We start from the raw sequence: 18734 nt of genomic DNA on the forward strand, positions 1-18734 counted from the left end.
TACAAATATATAAAATTTTCTAATTCTGATCTCACAGTGTACTTTGAAACCCTTTCAAATATGAAACCACAAAATAAGAAACTCATAAAAACAGTTATAATTCTAAGGATTTTCCAAATGTATGTAAAGGCCCAAACATTTATTTATTTATATACATATAGGCAATAACTGTACTAAATGTTGACTTTTTTTATTGTTTTTAATTTTTAATTTCACATATTCTTAAATATACAAATATTTTGTACGTTTTCCATTGTATTAAAAAAAGGCCCATGACGTATTTTTCCGACACAAGTCAAATCGGCTCTTGATTGCTTTGGTCTGACGTGAACACTGAACATAAATAATTTCCTGTACGAAGTCCACTAACTTTAACCTAATGCCAGACTGCGGCCAAAAGGATGAATTTTAAATTCGTTTAAAAAGCAACCCCGCCTTAAATGTGCTTTATATTTCTTATTCTGAAAAGTTATTAATGGATGTACCACATCACATCTTTCGTCTGAGAAATTGACAGTGTCTCCGCATGATTACGTGTCTGCAGATGAGAATTAAACAGACGAATCATGCAGAGTTCAGTCGAGTCCTTCATTAATGTGTTAGAGTCATACAGAGGAAGAGATAAAGTGGTAAGTTTGTATTTACACGCTTCATAAGAACCCCATATTATATATAATAGATAAAAAGTATTATAACGTTCATTGCCTATAAACTTCACCCCTTTTATTATGTAATCAAATACAAGTTGGCACTGAATTAAAAACAAATTAACTTAATAAAAATAATACAAAATAAAATGCTAAATTAAACTGTAAAATATGATATTAATCCCATTTATTTTTCTCTAAATTTTAGAGATTTTTTAATATGAGCCATTTCAACATATATAGGCTATATATATATATATATATATATATATATATATATATATATATATATATATATATATATATATATACTCACCTAAAGGATTATTAGGAACACCTGTTCAATTTCTCATTAATTTAAGCAATTTTGAGCGTGGCATGGTTGTTGGTGCCAGACGGGCCGGTCTGAGTATTTCACAATCTGCTCAGTTACTGGGATTTTCACGCACAACCATTTCTAGGGTTTACAAAGAATGGTGTGAAAAGGGAAAAACATCCAGTATGCGGCAGTCCTGTGGGCGAAAATGCCTTGTTGATGCTAGAGGTCAGAGGAGAATGGGCCGACTGATTCAAGCTGATAGAAGAGCAACTTTGACTGAAATAACCACTCGTTACAACCGAGGTATGCAGCAAAGCATTTGTGAAGCCACAACACGCACAACCTTGAGGCAGATGGGCTACAACAGCAGAAGACCCCACCGGGTACCACTCATCTCCACTACAAATAGGAAAAAGAGGCTACAATTTGCACGAGCTCACCAAAATTGGACAGTTGAAGACTGGAAAAATGTTGCCTGGTCTGATGAGTCTCGATTTCTGTTGAGACATTCAGATGGTAGAGTCAGAATTTGGCGTAAACAGAATGAGAACATGGATCCATCATGCCTTGTTACCACTGTGCAGGCTGGTGGTGGTGGTGTAATGGTGTGGGGGATGTTTTCTTGGCACACTTTAGGCCCCTTAGTGCCAATTGGGCATGGTTTAAATGCCACGGCCTACCTGAGCATTGTTTCTGACCATGTCCATCCCTTTATGACCACCATGTACCCATCCTCTGATGGCTACTTCCAGCAGGATAACGCACCATGTCACAAAGCTCGAATCATTTCAAATTGGTTTCTTGAACATGACAATGAGTTCACTGTACTAAAATGGCCCCCACAGTCACCAGATCTCAACCCAATAGAGCATCTTTGGGATGTGGTGGAACGGGAGCTTCGTGCCCTGGATGTGCATCCCACAAATCTCCATCAACTGCAAGATGCTATCCTATCAATATGGGCCAACATTTCTAAAGAATGCTTTCAGCACCTTGTTGAATCAATGCCACGTAGAATTAAGGCAGTTCTGAAGGCGAAAGGGGGTCAAACACAGTATTAGTATGGTGTTCCTAATAATCCTTTAGGTGAGTGTGTGTATATATATATATATATATATATATATATATATATATATATATATATATATATATATGCCTATATATAACAACTGATTAAAAAAACAAACAAATGAGTAAAATATATAATAAAATTATAAACTAAAATACATCATAAACCCTTAAAAAAATTTATTCTCATCATTATTATATGTTTAAGAGATTTTACAGGGGCAAATCTGGTTAAAGAATCTTGTGTTGGATGAATTTACAGTGCATACTTACTCTTTGTAAATATTGTTAGAAATGCACTATATACAAGGAATTAAGTAACCAGGCACATTACTCATTCCCAGTTATCCATACATGCTGATTGGTGACATCATATGTGATGGTATCAGTGCAGGATTTGCATTGCAATTTTATTATAATTTATTTCCTCTGGGTCTAGATAAGGACCCTCTGCTATGGCTCTCAGCTGGTAGGTGGAGTTGTAGCTGGAAAGAACTCCCAGTCTTCACTGGGGAAGAGTCTCCTGCTGTTCTCCGCTCAGTTGAGTCACTGCAGAACCACACTGAGGCTCTTTGATGACCTGTCCATGCTGGCGTACTCCACAAGCTATGGGTTAGGAGCATCGGTGAGGACACAGGATGGCTCTGTTTAATTGAAACATTGGAGTTTTGAAGGAAATTCTGACTTAATGGCCTTTTTTTCCCAGGAGGAGGACGCTTTGGTGCGCTGGATGTCAATTCTGAATAATATTGCTGATCAGTTGTATTACCCCTGCGAGCATATCGCCTGGGCCGCAGATGCAGAGCTCATCAAAACCAAATCGGACAAGTGGTGGGTGCTGAGCACGGGCCTCTGGGGCATGTCACTCATCCTCAACATACTCAGGTAAAGTGTGTAGTGTCCAGAAGTCTGAGAACACATTGAACATTTTTTCATTTAAACCTGAGAAGATCCGAAAGGATGAAATTACTGCGCTCTACGGACTCAGGGTGCAGGGATCCGTGAAATTTTTGTTTTGTTTTACTCAAAGTCATGAGTTTATATTTAGACATCTGTCTAGTTTCATTTCCCCTCTTGTTATATTTGGAGATGATTCACACATACACACACACACTGACTGACGTGTTTGGGGACATTTCAGGTTTCACAAGCATATCATTTTTAATCCTGCAAGAAAAATAAATGTTAGGTATGGTTAATTAAAAAAATCCGCAACATTTTTCTTATTTAATTTTAAATGTTTCATTTAAAAATCACCAAAGATTGTCAAATGTGCAAAAATACTCAAAACATACAGTTCAATTCATTAATTTACAACATACAATTCACAAAATAGTAAAACACATTAATCCCACAAATGGACAAAATGGAAGGCGGTCTGACACATTAGGCAACCAATTCTATTCATTATTCAGTATCGCAATTCACATTCATTAATTAGAATCAGCTACAGTATCAGTACAACATAATTCATAAAAAGTAAGGATACAAATGACAAATCAGATCCTAAAACTTAATTTAAACTTGGAAATAAAGTTTTAAGTTGAATTTTTTTATATAGCCTAAGTTATGACAAAAAAAAAAAAAAATGTTATAGAATTACTAACTCTGTATCCTTTGCCTCCTATATAGTAGGCGGACAGTAGTTTGTTAATAAGTTAATTGGTTAACTGATGGTGATGGTTAACTGAAACTAAAACCAATAAAAAACATTTTCGTTACTTGAAGTAAAATTATTTACAATAAAAAAAAAATATATATATATATATAAACAATATATATTGTTTTTAGGTTTGATCAATTAATGCATTCTTAGAGAGCAGAAGAGACTTCGGTATCACTTTATTTTACAGTCTCCTTGTTACATGTTAAATGTGCATATCAGTAATAAGAGTAAACTGATATGAAAATCAGAGTAATAACAGTAAATTATGGATAATTACAAGCAACTAACCCTAAACTAAAACCTAGTCTATAGTAAGTACATGTTGTAAATTAATATTACTCTGTACTTACATTTTAATATTACTCTGTAACAAGGACACCTTAAAATAAGGTGTAACAGAGACTTGTTTCAAAAACATTACAAAAATGTATTTAGTAAGGAAGTGTTGTATTATTTTTCTTTAAATGCAAACCACCCATTTTCACTAGTGGTTACAGACTTTACATTACTATGCGTTTGTCTTTGGTAAATAGCAAAAATCTTTGTTTTTAGATCCATTAGATCCATCCAGATTCTGAAGAGAAAAGTGCAGAAGTGTCAATGGTCAGGTTCAGCTGACAGCAGGTTGGTGTTAAAGTTTAGCTCTGCATGTTAATGTTCCCATATTCACTGCCTATTGCATAAACACAGAATGGCTCATTGTGTCTGATTACCAGGGAGGAAGCACTTTCTCAGAAAGCTGCGCTCCGGAGGCAGATCAGAGGGGAAGTGTTCAGTATCCTGAGCAGTTTGGCAGATCTCAGCAATGCCGTTCATTGGATGTCGCCTGGATTTCTGTGGGCTGGACGGTTTCCTCCATGGTTGGTGGGACTGATGGGAACGGCCTCGTCTCTGATAGGTCTTCTACAGATGAGCTCCAGTGATCAAGGAGCATGTACCTAAAGCATTACACACATATGGTACTATTTCTAATGTATTATTTAATAATAGATAAATATGTTAACAGTGTGCAATTTATACAGACTCACTGATAAGTCTGTATTTCGAAATTCCGTTAACTTCTACTCTGGTGAATAGTTAAAAAACAATGTCATACTCAATTGTAGATGGATGAATGTATTTGTGAAAATGTTTAAATACAAATAATGTGAAAATGCTTCAAGTATAATTGCGAAATAAATGACTATTTTTTCAATGACTCTGTAAAATGTGAAGAATCCTTTCATTTAACAGTTACATTTTTAAAAGTCTTAAAAGTTTTGAATGGAATATTCTGTGTACCTCATTTGATGACCCCATGGATTGATTAGTCGTGTCTTGTTCGTGTGCGCATGCGCAGTGGAGATGTTCTCAACTACGTTAAGTTTTTTGAGAAGCTGCACAATAACACAGTGTTTACCGAATAAAAGTTTTTCGTTCTAAACAAAATGAATCCCGTCAGTTTGTAAGGATGTGTTACTGAAACACGACATCCTTTTGACCGGCTCCAAGCTCCAGCCGTTTAAGCGACTGGACAGGATTTGCGTGATGTTTAGTGATTATTGTTGGGGATCTAGATGAAAGGTAAGTCGTTATTGAATAACACTGAAGTTAATTTACAGATAATTCTCATATGTGTGTTTATATCATCAGAAATCAGATTTGCATGCTTTGTATAAATAGTGTCATGCACTTTGATCCATCCACGTACACAAAGTCAACCCAGCTGATGTGTGTGTGTCTTATGTTATTGCACAATGCACTATATCTTTATAGACAACGCTGTGATTTACCTTACCAAAAAGTACTGTGATTGTACAATGATGCAGTGACTACCTTGATACTTGGGCACTAATACCTCCATACTTCCATTTGCTTTTTTCATGCTTTTGATGACGAACTATTATTATAAAATGTGGAAATACTATGTATGATAAAAACCTTGACTGGTACAGTTTGGGTATGTTTCAAACTCACCAGTTTTAATCTTGCACTTAATCTGTTATCTAGGTTGTTTTACATGGATCAAGGCTCTTCTGGAAAAATTCATGATTTTTAAGGGTTATTAGAGGCTAAGAGTTACTAGTAGTAGCAATGGCAGATGGTTTTCTTTACAATGGAGATTTGGAGTTGGAACAGAGTTCCCAACTTGCTGCTTCTGATTCATCCAAGTCTCAGACCGAAGCTTCAGCACCGGATGCATATTGGGCTCCTGATGGTTCTGATTACTCAACTAACCCTCCTGAATCCACAAATTTGCTCAGTGAAAATCTACAGAGCCCTGAGTTGGAGGATCTGGATTCCTATAACCCAATCGAGCCCCCACCATTGGACTGGAGGTCCGACTCCTCCAGTGAGGCCGGTTTGGTTGTAGAAAGCTGTTCGATAGGAGATTTTGAGGCTCCTGGATTCTTCAACACAGAGTTGAATGACGACACAATGTATGCAACAAGTGATTGCGGAGCTCAAGACTTCAGCGAAGCTTCTGACAAAACCGAAGAGCTTTTGTTTCAAGAAATGTGTGATAACAAGCCTGAAATTAGTGTTTTTCAAAAACAGGATGAGCAACGGGAAAGAAAAGAGAATTATGCAGAGGACAGAGATAGAAAATTGTGGAATCAAGAAGAAAAAAGTATGAAACACGATATTGAACACTCGCACATTCAAAGTCTTCTCACTCAACTGCATCTTTTTCATCCATCAACTCCTTTCGACAGTCCCACCCACCGCACCCCTGATGACTCGGCCAATCACGGCACTCTGCATAATTCGCACACTTCAGCGGAGGCAGCTGCTTCCTCCCAAGGGCTTGAGTTTAGTGTCCGATCAGCATGTGCCGATGCTGACGGGAACATCCCTGAAGCTTTGCTCTTTTCCCACGAGTATCAGAAAGATCTGCTGCAGCTGCTAGAGGACCCAGAGCCTGAGGAACCCAGAACTGGGTCGCTGTTCATTCACACACCCCTGGTGACCCCTGAACATCAGTCAGGTCTCAGAAGGCAGAGCAGTGATGCAGATGAGATGATCTCCATATCTCACAGCGAGGATGCTTGGCACAGACACCTGCAGGATGAGCTGTTGGTCTCAGGAATCACAGAGGAGCATCAGTGGGCGGCGTCTAAAGACCGGACCGCGGATCAGTCCGTCTCCCCAAACAACGATATGGTGACTTTTTAGTCCTCTTTAATTGTACTTAGTTAGGCTGTGTGTGTTCCATTTTAAGGTAGAAGTGGGATAGTCTTACTTAGAGGGATAGTTCACCCAAAACTTAAAATTGTGTCATCATTTACTCACCCTCATGTTGTTCCAACCCTGTATGAGATTCTGTCTTCTGTTGAAAAAAAAATTAACTGTTGGTATCGAGACAGTTGACGGCACCCATTGACTTCCATAGTATTTTTTTTCCTACTATGAAAGTCAATGGCTACCGTCAACTGTCTGGTTACCAACATTCTTTAAAATATCATCTTTTGTGTTCAACAGAGGAAAAAAAACTCATACAGGTTTGGAACAACTTTAGGGTGACTTGAGTAATTTTCACTTTTGGGTGAACTCTCCCTTTAAAATCTCATACTTTTGACCATAAAGGTGTTCCATTGCTTGACAGAAAAGCTCATTTAAAGCATTTTACACGGCTGTTTCTATAGAAGTCAGTTTATATATATATATATATAATTTTTTTTATTTTTTTATTTTTATTTTTTAACTTTATTTATAGCAATTCCGTGTTTGTCTGGCTATTTTAAATGAACATCTCATAATTCAAACTTTGTTTCTCAGAATTGCGTGTTTATAGCCCAAAATTCGGACTTTTTTTCTTGCAGTTTTAAGTTTATATCTCTTAATTTTCAGTTTCTCAAAATTCAGATTTATTTTTTTCTCTGAATTCTGAGATTATCCCCCGGTGACAAAGACAAGCGTAGTCCCAGACTAAAATACATGTTTGAGCTGTTTTAACTGAAAGCAACTTGCAGTGGCATAAAATATGTCAGTGTCATTTGTGTATGAACTCACAATTCTATAACATTATAAGCATTGCAAGCAATAGTAAAAATTGTATAATAAAAAAAGGCCAATTACCTTTGTGCATTTACCTCCATATGCTTAGGCACCCGATCAGATTTTGTCATCATGTAATCTAAGAACGTCTACTTCATCTATGACATCATATACCCCTTTTTGAGTTTTGGATTTCCACTCTAGTTGGAAATTGAGCTTTTGGTGGCATTTTTAATGCAAAGTTGAATTCTGACTTTCTTAGTTGAATACAGCATTGGAATCATCAGAGTTTATTTTATTTTGTCTTTTAACAGGAAGCTGAGACACAGCCAGCTTATAAGAATGGTATGAAACTTTTGTATTTTGTATTTATTTTCAGAGCTCTTGTGATGTAGATGGTAAATAATGCAATTTTGTTGTTGTTCTAAGTGCCTGGACCATGTGACCCTGAAGACCTCCTGGATGGGGTGATCTTTGGAGCTAAATATCTTGGATCTACACAATTACAGTCTGAGAAAAATCCCTCCACTAACGCCCGGATGGCCCAAGCACAGGAAGCTATGGATCGTATCAAGGTTAAAGAATATAATTTATTTATAAAAGCAATTTTAACTTTAATGTTCAAGTTCTGTTTGCTAAAGCAAGTATCACAACAGGACTCAACGATAAAGATTATTTCTGCAGGCCACTGATAGGAATTTAAAATTATGAATTTATGTTAAAATTTTATTATTTATACATTTTACACACATTTTTTTCATCAAATGCTAAGTTTTTATAAAAGGAAATTCTGCAATAATAGCTGAAAATTATACAGTTATTATAATTAATAGGGGAACTTCAAGACGGAAGTAAAAACTTAAACACTTCTGCTGAAAAACGATGGCATACAAGACATTGCAAAACATTACTGATTTTTTTTTTTTTTTTTTTCAACCTAATGAATATATTAGTGGCAGTTTAACTTAGATCAGTAAGGAACCGCCCACAACACCCTTTCATTGAAGTTCATCAAAAACTCTAAAAATCTAGTTTGACTATAATTAACATGGCTAATACAACATATATGTGCATTTATAATACCTAGGCACCTGAAGGAGAGTCTCAGCCTATGACGGAGGTGGATCTGTTCATTTCCACACAGAGAATCAAAGTACTGAGTGCTGACACACAGGTTAGACAAAAGACGTACTTGACAGTCCATCTTATGTTCTTTGAGTGATGTCTTCTCTGATGTGTGGCTGATTTCTCTCTTGCTTCCAGGAGGCCATGATGGACCATGCTCTGCAGATGATTTCATACATCGCAGATATTGGGAACATTGTAGTTTTGATGGCCCGCAGGAAGCCAGCCAGTCGCAAATCAGCTGAGTCCGCGGCTACCTCTGCAGCACCACCGAAGAAGTGCTGGATGATTTGCCATGTCTTTTCTTCAGATGATGTGAGTCAAATATTTAGTCCAGAGCCCGTGGCTGTTCTGTAGGCAAGCACCTACATAATGCGAGCCGCAACCAGAAGCCAGTGCTGAGATAAACAGAGGTGACACGTGGGCTCTCTTGGGCTCATTGAAGACAAGACCTGCTGCTGCGTTTTGAGTCATTTGAAGAGGTTTGATTTCACATGTTGGAAGTCACTCTTAAATGTTGCACATATTTTTGTGTGATGTCCACCTGGACAAAGAGTTGGTAAAAATGTTACATTCAATGACAATGTCATTGTCATTATTATAGGGTTTTCATTATGCATTTACGTGTAAAGATGTCTTTTGAGATTTTAATTTGATCTAACTTTCATAATTCCTTACTTCCTTACATGTGTGTCTTCTTTAGGCTCAGACCATTGCCCAGGCCATTGGTCAGGCTTTTGGCGTTGCATACCAGCAGTTTCTGTACACTAACGGAATTAAAGCTAGTGATCTGAGGCCAGGCGAGTACAGCGATTACCTCGGCACTCAGGAACTTTATAACGGAGACCTGGTTCACTTTTCTCGCTCTGAAAACATCAGGGAGGTGAGGATGTCTTGCGGATGTCTATGTGGATCTTTTTTCTTTTTTACTTTAATATGGCAAGATATATAGGGGTGGGACACTAAACTGGTAGAAATTTGTCAACCGGTAGAGATTTTGGATAACAGTCTCTATAGTGGTTACGCTCATGTGACATTGCACAAAATCGTATTATTTTAATGTTTTTAAACCTTGCAGTTTTTTTTTTTTTTTACCGTTCAAGCACAATAAGCAGCGAAAGATAACTTAATTTATCTTAAAGACTTTTTTCCATCTTGTGCTTGAAGGGGCAAATTCACACTTATTTTTCAAAATGCTTATCTTTGTGAGAATCTTCATGAAAGACCATGTTTTTTTTTTTTTTTTTTTCTTATGTTAGTTTGGCTGGTATATTATTGAAATTGGTGAAATTATGAAATTTCATAAAAAAAAACGGGATATATCGTTATCATGAAATAAAATGACTCATATCGTAATGAAAGATTTTGGTCATATTGCCCACACCTAGCTAGATAGCATAAGTAAAACCCATACCCCCCTTTTTATTTTTAGGTGTGCATATCAAAAAAGGCAGGAGAGATATTAGGCGTTGCAATTGTGGAGTCTGGCTGGGGCTCTATCTTGCCGACAGTGGTGGTAGCCAACCTGCTTCACGGCGGCCCTGCAGAACGGTCCGGCGAGCTGAGCATTGGGGATCGCATCATGTCCGTTAATGGCACCAGTCTGGTGGGCCTCCCCATCGCCACCTGCCAAAGTATCATACGAGTAAGACCAACCAGAAATGAAGCATTCCACAACAATTAAAACACTCTGCATCTCGTGCCAAAATATTGATTTTTCGTTTACGGCAGGATTTAAAGACCCTGTCGATGATAAAGCTCAGCATCGTTCACTGTCCACCTGTCACAATGGCGATCATTAAGCGTCCAGACCCCAAGTATCAGCTGGGCTTCAGCGTGGAGGACGGGATTGTAAGCAACTGTTTACAACCACTATGTTGGTGAAGCTGTGTTGAGTATATGACATTCTGTTTCTGTTAACATGACTTCTGCAATAGATTTGCAGTTTAATGCGAGGAGGAATAGCTGAGCGGGGTGGCATTCGAGTCGGTCATCGAATCATTGAGATCAATGGACAGAGTGTCGTTGCTACACCTCACGAGAAGATCATCCACATCCTGTCCAGTGCTGTTGGAGAGGTAGGAGGAGTGTATTTCACGTTAAACAATATTGCGCACTTTTTACTACAGCAAGAATGAAATAAAATACTTCTAGAAATCAGGAACTGATCATTCAGATTTCAACACACTCCAAAACTCGTGTCTTAAATCAGATTTCAAACCAAATATGGATGTGGTCTGGATCTGGTTTAGTGTATTTTATTGCTGTTCAGACTACATAAAACAAAAATTTTGTCAAAAGCGTTTACCAGTATAGCTTTTTTTCTGGTTATTAAATTCTAATTACATTTAATACAATTTTTTTTTGCAATTTACTTTTTCACAATTAAATGGCTGTGACGTACAGATTATCGAAAAATAAATGTAGGGCATGAACTTGGTTGAATGGATCTGTTATTGATTCGATTTTGAGATGTGGACACACAAAAATGGAGACAGATGAACATGAGCAGGGTTTTAGCTGACTTAAATGATTGGAGAAGGTCTGCATATGTTCTGCAACACCAGACAGTTTCACCCAGATGATCCAGTTATGACTTTATGATTATGCGGATGAATCGTTCACACTAAGAGCTTAACTTGCATTTAAAAAGTAGATGGGATAAATTTTCATTAGTAATAAACTTGTATCTAATTTGTAACAGATTCATCTGAAGACTATGCCAACATCAACCTACCGTCTCCTGACTGGCCTAGATCAGCCCGTGTTCCTTTAGGAGGCGGATCCCCGCAGGTTGTCTCGTCACATGCAAATTTACCACTGAACACTTGACTGAAGTGTAGAGAAGTTATTTTATTTAAACTCTGTCCTTTAGCAGATGCATTAAAGCTGAACAGTGTAAAATGTTACAAAGATCACGGACCTATATTTTAAAGCTGTTTTAGAGCTGATTATTTAACTGCTGGTTATTATGTGTGCATTTGTTTTTGCTCTTGCTGCTAAGCCAATGTGCCTGAAGACAAGCCTTGTTTTTGAATGACTATGCATTAGAATCCACACATTTAAAATGAATCTTAAATAATCTTGAGCCTTCCATCTCAAGCTTCCAGCACTTCTGCAATATCTCATTACGGATTCGATGTTCAGTGGTTTTAAGGGTTTACATGCTCTTTACAGAGCTCAAGACTTAGTGCCTGTAAAAATGAACGGACCTTGATTATGCCAGGGTTGTTTTTAGCTATAGAGAGAGAGAGAGGTATATTTTAATAACTGCTGTATCGGATGTTTATTAAAGATACATAAAGACAACAATCTTTCTTGATTTGTGTGTTTAACTGTTTAACTGTTTAAAGAGAAAAAAAGGTATAGTACTGGGGCCCGTTCTTCGTACGTCGCTAACTCACTTAGCTGGATTTGATTGTTGGGGATTTGGCATGATCTTGGATTGTTTGGTTCTTCGACGCTCATCCTAGACTTGCTGTCATAGCAACATGTGCGCAAACTTAAACCTGCTCGGGAGCAGGCTTATTTCATGTTAACAGGATTAGATCGCGGCTTCATAAGCGGAGCTGATACGGGAAGTCCAGCGCAGCGCGATAGTGCACTTTCTGAGATATATATTTTTTCTCGTGACTCGTGAGATTGTCGTTTACATTATTAATTTGTTGGAAACGCACATTTATTTTCGACTTGTCGGAGTCGGGCTTTAACTACAGCACAAACTGTTTGCATTGCCCTAAGATTATTTGCGAGTGGCTCTTTCCATTACACTATTGGAGATGCGGAGAACTTGATGGAAAGTGCTGTCTGTCGTAGGTTGTTTTTTTGGCATTTCCAAGCCAATGTTGTAAAGCATTTTTTTTTAAAGCCTTTTTTCTTTTTTTTTAGGCTATCATAATTTTTTATGAAGATCATGCAATCATGACCATGCCGATTACAGTAGGCCTATATGTCACTCAGGCTTCACTAACGTGATTGGTAGACTATCGGCTATAGACTGCCATCAAGGCCTCAATGAAGGGGATTATGTGAACAGAAAGGGTTCACAATGTAAATGTGCAGCCCAGTTACTATTGGCCAGGATCTGTGCATGACTTTGAGCATGAGCATTTTCAGAGATTCACATTTATGCACATTATTTGAAAGTGGTAAGAAAAGTTCCACAATTAAATATCAAGCTCACTGTATTACATACACTTATGCTGATCCTAACAGAACTGCATTTTTTCATAGGTGATTATGACATGTTCCTGCCTGCAGACAGGTGTTTTAAGACCCCATTCCCTGACCCAAACCAGTTACAATGCAGCTCTAGCCAGGACAAGGGCACACAATGAAATTAACTTTGGCTAACTAAAGAGAAGATGTCAGTGTCTGAAAACTCTTGAGGGTTGCACACCTGACAGGGTCTGTGACATTGTTGCATGTGCCATATTACACAACATTGCCAAAAAAACACACTTTTCATTAAATGTTTAACAAAATACAAATATGCTTAGTTCCTTGAGTTTTATTTCAGTTGTTCTTTGTAAAGAAAAGCCAGTGGTCAAGTGCCTGCAACAAGAGATATTAGACACATGCCTCATGCAACAAATAAAAAGGAAAAGTTGGCTATACACTGGCCACCTGTAGGCCTATGTCTCCTCTGTCTGTGCAGACTCTTCTGTAGGCCTTTCTGTAGATGTGGAATCCTGCAACTTATATTGCAGCCATAAAGCATACAAGTATAAATTAAGTAAAGTTATTTATGCACTTGCAGGTAGGTTAGTTCCTCCATATGACAGTTATCTGAGAGGGTTTATTCACTGTCCAGTGCAATGGAAACAAATGGACATTATAAAGTCTTATACTTTATTTATTTTGGAAAGTTAGAAAATGTCCACTTACTGCACATATTTCAGCCACCACTTTCTTGGGAACAGATACAAGTGTTAATATTTTTACATTAACATAAGTTTATCAGTTTTCACTTTCACAAGTCAAAGCAATTCATCACTCAAGATTTAACAGTTGAAATGACTATACAGCCTTAATTTAATGCAGCAAAAAAAATATTTTACAGTGTAGGCTACTAAGATCTTTTCTTTTCTCAGCCTTTTTCTTGGTTGCTTTTATAATCAGACAACCATTTATTTAACAGTGCCTTTTATAAAAGAGACTATATAACAAAAAATTACCATTATGTAGAATATTTTTGTACTTCACTTTTATTTGTTCCCATGTTCTAGTGTGGTGACTCTGACATTACAATGAACAAAGTAATTATGCAATTATTAAAATACAAAAATTTAGGCTAATAAGTGATAAAAACATCTAACATGGCCACTTCTCACGGATTTAAATTGTCTGCTACTTTTTGCCAGCCCTCTCTCCTGGCTTTTGCAGACTTTGAGGTGTTCCCTGGCGTTTTGATTAAACATTAAAATTCCGAATAAACTTTGACTATTAGTTCTTGCTCTGCTGAGGAGAAAAACTGTGCGCACTCTTTGGCCACGCCCACGCTGAGCAGCCAATAGCAGCGTTGCTGATCAATGTTTCTACTATCGATACATATCCCCTTTTAACCAGCGCATGAACGCGCAATTATCTCAGATAACTCAATCCAGCGAAACTAATCAAATCCGGCAAGTGTGTTCGAAGAACCGAGTTAGCCAGATCATGATTCGCACGATGATATCATCTTGGATGTCTCATTTGATCTCGGATGTTTTAAGCAACGTACGAAGAACGGGCCCCTGTTCTAAGGTAGGCTATATCTTATATTTTGGTAACACTTGACTTTACAAGGTTTCATTTGTTTACATTAGTTAATGTATTAACAAACAACAAGCAATACATTTGTTTCAGTACTTATTCATCTTTGTTAACATTAGTTTATAAAAATCCAACTGTCCATTGTTTGTTCATGTTAGCTCACTGTGTATTAACATATAATAATGTTAACAATTACATCTTTTTCATTTGAATGTTTTAGTAAATGTTGAAATTAACATTAACTAAGATTAATAAATGCTGTAGAAGAATTGTTCATTCTTAGTCCATGTTAACTGATGTAGTTAACTTCTATTAACAAATAAATCTTATTTTCTATATTCATTGTTTTAACTACTTTATTATATAATATCTTTATTTTTCAAGATATCGACAATCCTTACAGGATATATGCAGAATTATAAGTTATAAAAATATAACAATAATTGGGCGGAAATTGCGCAGGGCTTATGTAAAGTCTAAATGGGCGGGTGCTAAATGAATACAAAGCAAATGATTGGCTACATATCCTGAATGTAGCGCTCTCGATTGGTTACAAGCTCAATGTGGTTTCAATGTTTTGAATGGAAGCCCCGCCCATGTTGGTGCTTCCTCAAAGTGATCTTGTAACACCGGCAGCGCGCACGGCCACGGACTGCAGAAAGACTGCAGCAGACCAGCTAAATTCATGAGGCAAATGAAGTTTTGGATACAACGAAAGGTAACAGCATTCTACCCGTGAATAATGTGTTGTTTATAGACATCAATAGCGAAAGTTAAAGCTACGGTACTGTGAATGATTCGAAATGATATGACCTGCAATGAACGGTTCATTAAATATTAATGACAAATTATTGTATCCTAAAGTAGGCTATATATCGCATTATAGAATACAAGGGAAAACTAACTAAATGATTTCTAATGAAAATATGTAGAATATACTGATCAAATGAGGCCTTATTTTTCAAATAGGCCTATAATATATTTTTCAAACATATTTTATTTAGTGTATCCATAAGAGTGTGAAGATAATTATGTCAGTTACAATAAACAATCTATAGTTCTGTAGACATTTAAGGATTTGAAATCAGCAATGTAGACAATCTTTTAATGTTTTGTTCAAACAAAAGCAGCCCTTAATAATTTCAGTCATTACATTAACATCATCTTTGTCTTACACAAGCTGTATTTTTCTGTTCCCATTTTAGAGGAGATTTATTTGTCTTGGTTCTGTTAAGCCAATTAGTATAATGAGGATTTCAAGAAAAGGAATTTACAGTCAAAGCTGAAGAGATCATGTCTTTTTAATTTTCAACAACTCATCCATTCATTTAAAGGGGTTTGTTCACCCCCAAATTAACATTTAGTTGTAACCAAGAAGCACCAATTTAAATATGATATTTTAGATCTGCAATTAAACATTTTCATAGTAAAACTATCGTTTTGATTCAGAAGACTTGGAATATAGTTATGATACTTTTACAATGGTGTTTTTTGAGATTTACAGCCCCTGGTCACCATTAACTTTAATTGTATGGAGTGAAAATCTTGCATATCATCTCTCTTTGTCTTCCATAGAAGAAGTTTCCTTACTGAATTGAAAGGCTTCTTGGCTTCGAGTGTGAAGTTAAGCCAAGTATACGTCATTCATTGTATTTGCACGGTGGAAGAATAGAACCATTTTTTTGTTGTAGGTTTCCTCTGTTACCATGGTTGCATAGTTCTGTGCCGTCCATCATGGCCATTGGAACGCAGCTCTATCTGCTGCTGTGGAAAAACTTCACGTACCGCAGGAGAAACAAGGTGACGTGTCTTTACTCCTCCAGCCGCAAAACACTTACACTCTCTGTCAAACACTCGACGGTTGGTATATAGTGAGGAATGTCATTAAACATGATCTTTTTTGTGTCTTTATCTTTCCTTACAGGTCCAACTGGTTATTGAACTTCTGTGGCCGCTCTTCCTCTTCCTAATCCTCATTGCTGTCCGGCAATCACACCCGCCATATAAACAGAGCCAGTGTAAGTGACGTCCTGTGAACGAGAGTGTTGCCCTCCTCTTTTGGCAGGTGGCAGGGAAGCAAAGCTGATTAGCTACACTGAAAATCAGGACATTGTTGAGCCCTTGTGACATTGTTTATAACATGACCTTTCTGACGGCTCATCTGAAGAAAATTTAGTCCCAATGACGTGATCAGTTTTTTAAATAAATGAAATGAATGTTGCACATTTCTCTAGATATTATAGGCGATGGAAGTAAATTTATTTATTTTATATTTATTGATTTATTTAACATTGCTCTTCTTAAGCATCCCAACCAGGCAGACATACCAACACTGTCTTATGTTATATACTTCACCTTTAAATGTCCATCCTATCGAAGCCTGTTTCCACTTCAGAGTTAAAAAAAAAGAAGGTAAATGTGATTGTGTATCTCACAATTGTGACTTAGCATTTAGCATTTAGTTAGGTAGGCCTAATTTACAATACATTTTTATATTCTAATTGCTGAACACGTCAGACACACTTTTGGCAGAATTCAAATGTCCTTGTGTTATTCAGTCTAAGGGTACGGCTCGACAGACTTTAGGATCAACGACAAACGCATAGAATGCCATCTTAAAAATGCCTTAATGTAGTATTTATTGCCTCCGAATGTTGTTTATTATTATTGCAAGTTGTGGAGGAATTCCAGTGAGGAAAACAGTCATGTCTATAACAGAACTACTGTATATAAAGGCTATTCAGATGAGCATGTTTAAACAAAAGGATACTTTCATTAATTTGATACGCTACTCCACATAGGAAGAACAGACATGCCAACTAGTTACTGACCTGATACAGACTAATACACATTTTACGTTTTTTTTACGAGGTTTACGTAACGTGAAAATAAGCGGGGCGGCCTGAAATCTGCCCAACGACTCAATTAGAGCGAGCTGCAGTTCCATTTTCACCACAGATTTACATTGGAAATTTGTAGGTTGCTGTAGAGCTAGGGAGGGCTCCGAGACCGGCTGCCCTGCTTAGTATCATGAAACATGCCTGCTGAAGCCATGCGCTAAATTTTGATATTTAAACTTTAAAATAGTCTAAAAAAAATGTGTTGCAGAATGCTGAACACATTTACAATTAATTTATTATTAATTCTGCGTATATAGAGGACTATGTCTGGATGAATATTTTGGTGTCGATACAGACGGGCCTTGGCTGGTTAGCGTTGTGACTTTATGTGACTTTATCTTTAATCAAACAAAAACACGCAACGTCTCTTCTCTGATGACAATGATAGCCAGCCGAGTTTCAGTTCTTTCCCTCCAGCAACCAGGAAACGATCGTAGCAATTAGCAATGATAGGATGATCCAATCATTACCTAGTGGACAAAACCAAGTCCTGCTCTAAAAAAAAATCTCAATCGAGAAGTCGCAAAAAAAAAAAAAAAAGGATCACAATTACCAAGTTTAAAGTTTATAATGACTTTATTAAACTATATACTGAAACCTAGTGGTGTGGATGCAGCATCACACAAAAACAAAAGTTTGAGAATATTTATACCATTGTACCAATCACACCCTATTTACAGGCATTTTTGTCATCCATTATTTATTTGTTATGCAAATAAAGGTGTCCAATAAAATCATCTCTTCTGAGTGTACACATGTAGGTAGGAGGCCTTTTACAAATAACATATTTTTGTATTCTGTTGTGCTGCTTTTCCATTGTTTTTCTATGTAAATGTGCACCAGATGGCCGACGTTTCTGCATCTTGTGCATGACACAGCATTCTAAACATGTTGCACTCTTTTAAAACGTGTCTAGTTTTTTGTCTAACTTTTTTTTTTATTCCCCTGCCATGCATCTCATGATTTAAAATGCAATTAGCGCCTACGTGTACATCATTAGAAAATATACTTTTTTTTTTTATGTAAAAAAAGTTAATTGTTTATTTTAGGTAATTTTAAATGTCTTTATATTTTGATTGTTTCACATTCACATTAAATGTTGCTGATCTTTTTTTTCCATTTCAGGTCACTTTCCCAACAAGGCCCTTCCTTCAGCAGGCACACTGGCATGGGTTCAGGGCATCATCTGCAATGTCAACAATCCCTGTTTTCATCACCCCACTTCAGGAGAAACACCCGGACGAGTGAGCAACTTCGACAACTCCATGTGAGATGCT

The 18734-nt window shown here is 36.9% G+C and overlaps 3 protein-coding genes across 6 annotated transcripts in view; all 3 read left to right on the forward strand.

Annotated features, from left to right (window-relative positions):
* The first annotated feature begins 323 nt into the window (after positions 1-323).
* On the forward strand, positions 324-5120 carry pex11g (peroxisomal biogenesis factor 11 gamma). The gene is made up of 5 exons (XM_084395547.1): positions 324-629; positions 2474-2659; positions 2741-2919; positions 4253-4324; positions 4417-5120. Exons 1-5 carry the CDS (start codon positions 567-569, stop codon positions 4640-4642), a joined length of 726 nt encoding a protein of 241 aa, XP_084251673.1. The 5' UTR covers positions 324-566; the 3' UTR covers positions 4643-5120.
* Positions 5009-12117, forward strand: LOC311282031 (amyloid-beta A4 precursor protein-binding family A member 3). Its single transcript, XM_084395546.1, has 11 exons — positions 5009-5263; positions 5690-6844; positions 7993-8023; positions 8108-8253; positions 8766-8852; positions 8942-9118; positions 9507-9686; positions 10236-10448; positions 10535-10654; positions 10741-10881; positions 11508-12117. Exons 2-11 carry the CDS (start codon positions 5774-5776, stop codon positions 11577-11579), a joined length of 2238 nt encoding a protein of 745 aa, XP_084251672.1. The 5' UTR covers positions 5009-5263; positions 5690-5773; the 3' UTR covers positions 11580-12117.
* Positions 12118-14409: 2292 nt separating this feature from the next.
* abca7 (ATP-binding cassette, sub-family A (ABC1), member 7) overlaps positions 14410-18734 on the forward strand; it is a 44819-nt gene continuing 40494 nt past the window's right edge. For 2 of the 4 annotated variants that reach the window (XM_084395538.1, XM_084395539.1), the window contains exons 1-4: positions 14410-14548; positions 16249-16357; positions 16482-16575; positions 18583-18724. In XM_084395538.1, the coding sequence (XP_084251664.1) occupies positions 16292-16357; positions 16482-16575; positions 18583-18724 (302 nt within the window). In that variant the 5' untranslated portion in view covers positions 14410-14548; positions 16249-16291. Of the gene's footprint in view, positions 14549-15161; positions 15276-16248; positions 16358-16481; positions 16576-18582; positions 18725-18734 lie in introns of those variants that run through there. The other 2 variants (XM_084395540.1, XM_084395537.1) reach the window with 2 other exon arrangements.

Source organism: Rutilus rutilus (genome assembly GCF_951802725.1).
Source record: "Rutilus rutilus genome assembly, chromosome: 22".
Lineage (NCBI taxonomy): Eukaryota > Metazoa > Chordata > Actinopteri > Cypriniformes > Leuciscidae > Rutilus > Rutilus rutilus.

Coding starts and splice junctions, on each gene's coding strand:
- pex11g (XM_084395547.1), top strand. CDS start 567: ATGCAGAGTTCAGTCGAGTCCTTCATTAATGTGTTAGAGTCATACAGA. Junction 630..2,473: donor ACAGAGGAAGAGATAAAGTG/GTAAGTTTGTAT, acceptor CTCTGGGTCTAG/ATAAGGACCCTCTGCTATGG. Junction 2,920..4,252: donor CTCATCCTCAACATACTCAG/GTAAAGTGTGTA, acceptor CTTTGTTTTTAG/ATCCATTAGATCCATCCAGA.
- LOC311282031 (XM_084395546.1), top strand. CDS start 5,774: ATGGCAGATGGTTTTCTTTACAATGGAGATTTGGAGTTGGAACAGAGT. Junction 8,254..8,765: donor AAGCTATGGATCGTATCAAG/GTTAAAGAATAT, acceptor TATAATACCTAG/GCACCTGAAGGAGAGTCTCA. Junction 9,687..10,235: donor GCTCTGAAAACATCAGGGAG/GTGAGGATGTCT, acceptor TTTTATTTTTAG/GTGTGCATATCAAAAAAGGC.